General features: G+C 38.1%; 1 protein-coding gene across 1 annotated transcript; it reads left to right on the top strand.

Annotated features, from left to right (window-relative positions):
* The first annotated feature begins 542 nt into the window (after positions 1-542).
* LOC123231300 (procathepsin L-like) lies at positions 543-5,471 on the top strand. Its single transcript, XM_044657562.1, has 7 exons — positions 543-668; positions 1,381-1,503; positions 1,588-1,743; positions 1,943-2,167; positions 4,214-4,379; positions 4,480-4,591; positions 5,372-5,471. Exons 1-7 carry the CDS (start codon positions 543-545, stop codon positions 5,469-5,471), a joined length of 1,008 nt encoding a protein of 335 aa, XP_044513497.1.
* The last annotated feature ends 509 nt before the right edge of the window (positions 5,472-5,980 follow it).

The raw sequence follows: 5,980 nt of genomic DNA, 5'->3' as shown, positions 1-5,980 counted from the left end.
TTAAGTTTTGCAGAGGTTGGGAACATGAGAGAAGTCCTGAGTCTGAGATTATTAGTGTCATAATTACTATAATTGTATTAGAGAAAAGGTCTCTAGATTGAAAGTCTAGTGAATGGAATATAAACCAACCTCACCCTTTCTCTGAATAGTTAACAAAAATAATTCTAAATAGCCAGTGCTTTATGGTTATTTAAAATATTTCAAAATTACTTGAAATTATTTTAAAATTTTGAAAATTATCTGTACTACTAATATAGACATGAAGTCATGCATTGTCTCTGGTTTTGATGTTTTTGCATGTCTAAATTCCAGAAAACTCTAAATCAGTATTGTGTGTCTTGTGTTTCCCCTCACTTCCATCCCACTGCACAACAAGGACTTATATGTTATATAATATTTTGTGAAATGAATTTTGTCATTCCCCTGGGAAGACTGTGCATTTCCCAGAGAATCAAAGAGCTTGAACTTTTGCATTGGTTTTATTTTAATCATAGATATTTTATTTCTTTTCTTCCTTTTTTTTTTCCTTTAAGGTTGGGAACATGAATTTCTACCTGTGTTTAGCTTCCCTATGCTTGGGATTAGTGGCTGCCCCTCCACAATTTGACAAGGCTTTAGATACTCAGTGGGTCCAATGGAAGGCAAAACATAAGAAGACCTATAAAGTGGTAATGTTTTAACTTCTTTTCAACCCAGCAGTATGTGCATAAATGTCCCAGGGTGGTCTAATGTTATGACCTTTCCCCAGAAGCCAATCATTTGCACAAGAGCTTAATGTGCTCAAGATTGCTGCTTTTCCCACATAAAGTTGGGGTAGTAATGTTTTATAACATCACAGCTTGGAACCCTTCTCAGAAATGAATTTTCTGGGATATGAGACAATATTTAGATATGATCACCATCCCAACTGTGCTAACCTACTTACTGACAGTGGATTTGTTCTGAAGAAAGATTAACTTGTATAGCATGTTACAAAATCTTATTGATGGGTTTAAATCTGGCCTCAGATACTTCCTAACTATATGACTATATAATTATATGGGCAAGTCACTTAACCCCCATTGCCTAGCCCTTATCATTCTTTTGCCTTAGAACCAATATATAGTCTTTTTTTTTAAACCCTTAACTTCTGTGTATTGTCTCCTAGGTGGAAGAGTGGTAAGGGTGGGCAATGGGGGTCAAGTGATTTGCCCAGGGTCACACAGCTGGGAAGTGTCTGAGGCTGGATTTGAACCTAGGACCTCCTGTCTCTAGGCCTAACTCTCAATCCACTGAGCTACCCAGCTGCCCCCTATATAGTCTTGATTCTAAGACAGAAGGTAAGTAAGAGTTTTAAAAAAAAGACTTGTTGAACCTTACTTTTTTCATACTTTCCTTCAGAATGAAGATGGTAGGAGGAGAGCAACATGGGAAGAGAATTTGAAAATTATTGAAAAGCACAATCTGGGATACAGCTGTGGCAAACATAGTTTCCAGCTGGCAATGAACAAGTTTGGGGATATGGTGGGTGTATCTGCTAGTTCTGAGTAATCGATTCTTTTTTGCTCCCAATACACTTAATATAAGATACCTTTCTTTTCATTTTAGACCACTGAAGAATTCAAACAAGTGATGAATAGCTTTAACTCCTTTGGATCACAGAGGAGGATCAATGGATCTCTGTTTCATGAATCTCTCTTTGCACAGATTCCTGAATCTATAGACTGGAGAGAGAAAGGCTATGTAACTCCTGTTAAGAAGCAGGTATTAAACTTTTTCAAGTTCTGTCCATAGATAACTCTGATAAAACTCAGTGAGGATTATGATAACACATTTAAATAAACGGATTTCAGGTAAGCTCTGTGATCCAGTTCTCTTTAATTGCTTTGAGACTATTCAGATCTTTCATAAAAAGCTTTTTAAGATTTCATATAGACTAATTCACCTTCATTTTGACTTCCAGGGTCAGTGTGATTCTTGTTGGGCATTTAGCGCCACTGGCTCCATTGAAGGTCAGTGGTTCCGTAAAACAGGCAAACTTGTTTCACTTAGTGAACAGAACTTGGTTGACTGCTCTTCTTCTGAAGGCAATGATGGCTGTTGTGGTGGTTTCATTGACAAAGCCTTCCAATATGTGAAGGAAAATGGTGGCATTGATACAGAGGAATGCTATCCTTATGTTGGAGAGGTAAACATCCCCATCATTTTCAGTTAGGCTATATTTGAATATAGAGGCTGATTTTGGGGAAATGGGAGTTTGGGAGTTCTATAAAAACTAATGTAAAAAAAAAATGAAGGCTTTAACCTAAGAGAATTCATCTCTCTATTGGAAGGGTAAACATAGTTATTAGATGCCCCATCATTTTGGTTTAGTTACGTTTGAACCAAGAGACCCAATTTGAGGGAATGAGAACTGAGGAGGCTTATAAAGACATCAGACTTAAATACCTCCCTCCCTAATCAGACCTCAGAATCTATAGCTGAATCCAAAATATGTCAGCAATTAAAATTAGTGCCTTTCACTATGTATTTAGCTAGAGATGTTAAAATTTTAAAATATTTAAAAATAATATTATAAGCATTTGGGGCAGCCAGGTGGACCAGCAGATAGACAGTAGATTTGAAATCATGAAGACTCATCTTCCTGAATTTAAATCTGGCATCAGATCCTACTAACCTTGTGTGATCCTAGGCAAGTCAGATAATCCTGTTTGCCTTAGTTTCTTCATCTGTAAAATGAGCTGGGGAAGATCAGTATATTACCAAGACAATTCCAAAAAGAGTCAGTCACAGGACTGAGATGACTAATCAACAACAAGTATTTGTATGTAAACCACATGAAGAAAATTTGTATGCTGGATTATCTCTATAGTTAAGACTCAGAAAGCATTTTATATATCATCTAGTCAGACATGTTCATTTTACAGGTGACAAAACTGAGGTCTGGAAATCATGAGTGTGACCTCAAACACTTCTAGCTATGTGACCCTGTTCAAGTCACTTAACCCCCATTGTCTGGCACTTTCCCACTCTTCAACCACTGAAGTGGGTAAATAAGCACACAGCAGTTTCTAGGGGGGAAAAGGGATGAAGGAGGAATGAAGAATGATTGCTTGACTCACAGTAACACACTAGAAATCTCACCAAACATACAAATACTGGACTTGGGAATAGACGGTAACAGTTGAGAGGCAACTGTCACTTCAGACCAACTCAGCTAGGGATTTCCAATTAAATTACAGTGAGTCCTTTGAGTTGTGGAATGAAACAAGAGGAAGTTATGAAACACAGTTTAATAGCTCATTTAAGGGTAAAAGATGTGGGAATAGGTCACACTACTCCAAACCACTATAGACAGACTACATATAGCACCTATGGGATAAATTCAGGGTTAAAGGTTGGGATAATCCCTACACTACACTATTGCAGGCAGGCAGGGCACAAGGAAAGAACGGGATCTCAAGCAGATGTTCTTGATCAGTAGCCCAAATGTATCAGCTAGTCCAAGAGCACAAATAACAGCCAAGTAATCCACAAAGACGTCAGGGAGACTGATCTTGCTTGTCCACCAAACAAGACAGCTATTCTCAACCTGCTCTTCTAGATCTTGCTAGTTGAGATGTTACTCTTGCAGATGATGCTCAAAGAACAGAGATACCCAAATCCACAGGCTCTCTTGTCAGTGGTTATGACTTCTCCAACTCCTTCAAAACCCCAACTGCCAGGGGGCAGCTGTGTGGCTCAATGGATTGAGAGATAGACCTAGAGATGGGAGGTCCTAGGTCCAAATCTGGTCTCAGACACTTCCTAACTGTGTGACCCTTGGACAAGTCACTAAACCCCCATTGCCTAGCCCTTACCACGATTCTGCCTTGGAGCCAATACACAGTATTGACTCTAAGATGGAAGGTAAGGGTTTAAAAAAACAAACAAACAACTGCCCTTAGAGAGAGTCCTTGGTATTCAGTCCCTTGCTGTGTTCCAAGTTGGAATTTTAGCTTCTGCCAGCCTGTCTGGCTAAATCTGCTAAATCTCTAAATCTGCTTTTAAAACTTATTTCCCAGATCCAGCTATTTTCTTGAGCTGTTAATAAATTTCCTGGGAAAACATGGCCCATGGGTTTCTTCATTTTGTGACCATCAATTTTAAATTCATTAAATTTAAAACACTTCAATAAAAACTACTAAATTTAAATTTAAAATTTATAGACCATTTCTCTGTTCCATTTAAAAAGAATAACGAATGCAAATACCAGCCAGAATGCTCTGGTGCTAGTGTCACTGGATTTGTAGACATTCCATCTGAGCAAGAAAGAGCACTCATGGAGGTTGTAGCAACCATGGGTCCCGTCTCAGTTGCTATTGATGGGGGAAATCCAACCTTCCAGTTCTATAACTCTGGTAAGCATTTGTTCTTTGTTATTTCTATAACAATACACTTAACTGTATTACTGCCATTCCTTAGTATTTCTCAAGCTAACATTTCACTTCAATATCTTAGGTGTTTATTTTGAACCACAGTGCAGCAGTTCTGAACTGCATCATGCTGTGCTGGTTGTGGGCTATGGTTCAGAAGGAATAGATGGAAAGAAATACTGGATTGTCAAGAACAGGTAAATTAACTCCTAAAAATACTTTTTTTACCTGAAACGTTATTAATCTGCTTGTTGCCAGATTTTTGATTATTTCATTTTGAAGGAAGAAAGAGGAGGAGGAAAAATAGTAGTCCTCTTTTTCATTGTCTAAAATTCCTGGCAGCTAGGTGGCCCAGTGGATAGGGATAGAGCACTTGGCTTTGAATCTGGAAGACTCATCTTCATGAGTTCAAATCCAGCCTCAGACATGGAACTTACTAGTCATATGACCCTGGTCAAGTCACTTTAACCCTCTTTTGCCTCCCTTCCTCATCCAGGAAGGAAATGCAAACCATTCTAGTGTCTTTGCCAAGAAAATTCCAGAATAGCATCACAGAGAATCAGATATGATTGAACAACAACATTTTGTGAAATGGGTAAGGGATGGATGTTTATGGTTGGAAAGGACTGCCTTATTAATTTTTAGCATCCAGAGTAACTTTAGAGTTCTGTGGTTCTTCATTGGTTCCATTAATCATTGATGACTAGACAGTGCAAAAGATTTCTGGTTGGTAACCAACCAACAGTTTGTTGGACTGTTTTAATACTGTTATTATCAGGACTTAGAAAATCTTAAAAGCACTCATAGAGTGTGAGCAGCTGTCATTGATGCCACCAGCAGGCACTTTCATTGCTTTCTGGAAAGTCCAGCTCACTTCCAGTTTCAGTCACATCAGGTGTCAAAACATTTGCTTTGTGTCCATAAATCTACTGTTGGACAACCCTCTCTCTGATGCTTGAAATTTATTTTTTCTGCAGCTGGGGTGAGGAGTGGGGCGACAAAGGGTACATTTTAATGACTAAGGACGAAAATAACCACTGTGGAATAGCAACAGCAGCCAGCTACCCTGAAGTGTGATTTGATTGCAGGAGAACCGCTTCAGAAAGATTTGAAAACAGGATCCAACCTGTATTGTTTGGAATAAAACATTTGAATATAGTCCAGGATCCAAGTTATAATTTGAGTTCCTTGTGAAATTTTTACATTTCTGAAATGTTAACAATATTTTGTTATAAATTGCTTGTAATATTTGCTTAATCTGAACCTCAATTCATTGTATATGCACTTTGGGAGAGCTGATTGAGAAGAGAATTGGGTTTCTAGGTTTTTTTTGTTGTTGAATAGGGAATCAGTGGCTACAAATAGTTTTGGGGATTGAATCTAACATTGTACTCTACCTCATTACAACATTAAAGGCTGATCAATGACTCCAATTGGCTTTCACATTACTTCAGTCCCTTGAAAAGCAAAACAGGAAGTTACACGTCCAATTTTCAGGAGCCATTAGTAATTGATGTATAGGTTCGTTACCTGTTAATTATGTGACTATAGAAATATATGTATAGACCTGCAAAAGTTACATCGAG

Source organism: Gracilinanus agilis, chromosome 1, assembly GCF_016433145.1.
Source record: "Gracilinanus agilis isolate LMUSP501 chromosome 1, AgileGrace, whole genome shotgun sequence".
In the NCBI taxonomy this organism is placed as follows: Eukaryota; Metazoa; Chordata; class Mammalia; order Didelphimorphia; family Didelphidae; genus Gracilinanus; species Gracilinanus agilis.
This window is presented reverse-complemented; position numbering and strand designations above follow the sequence as displayed.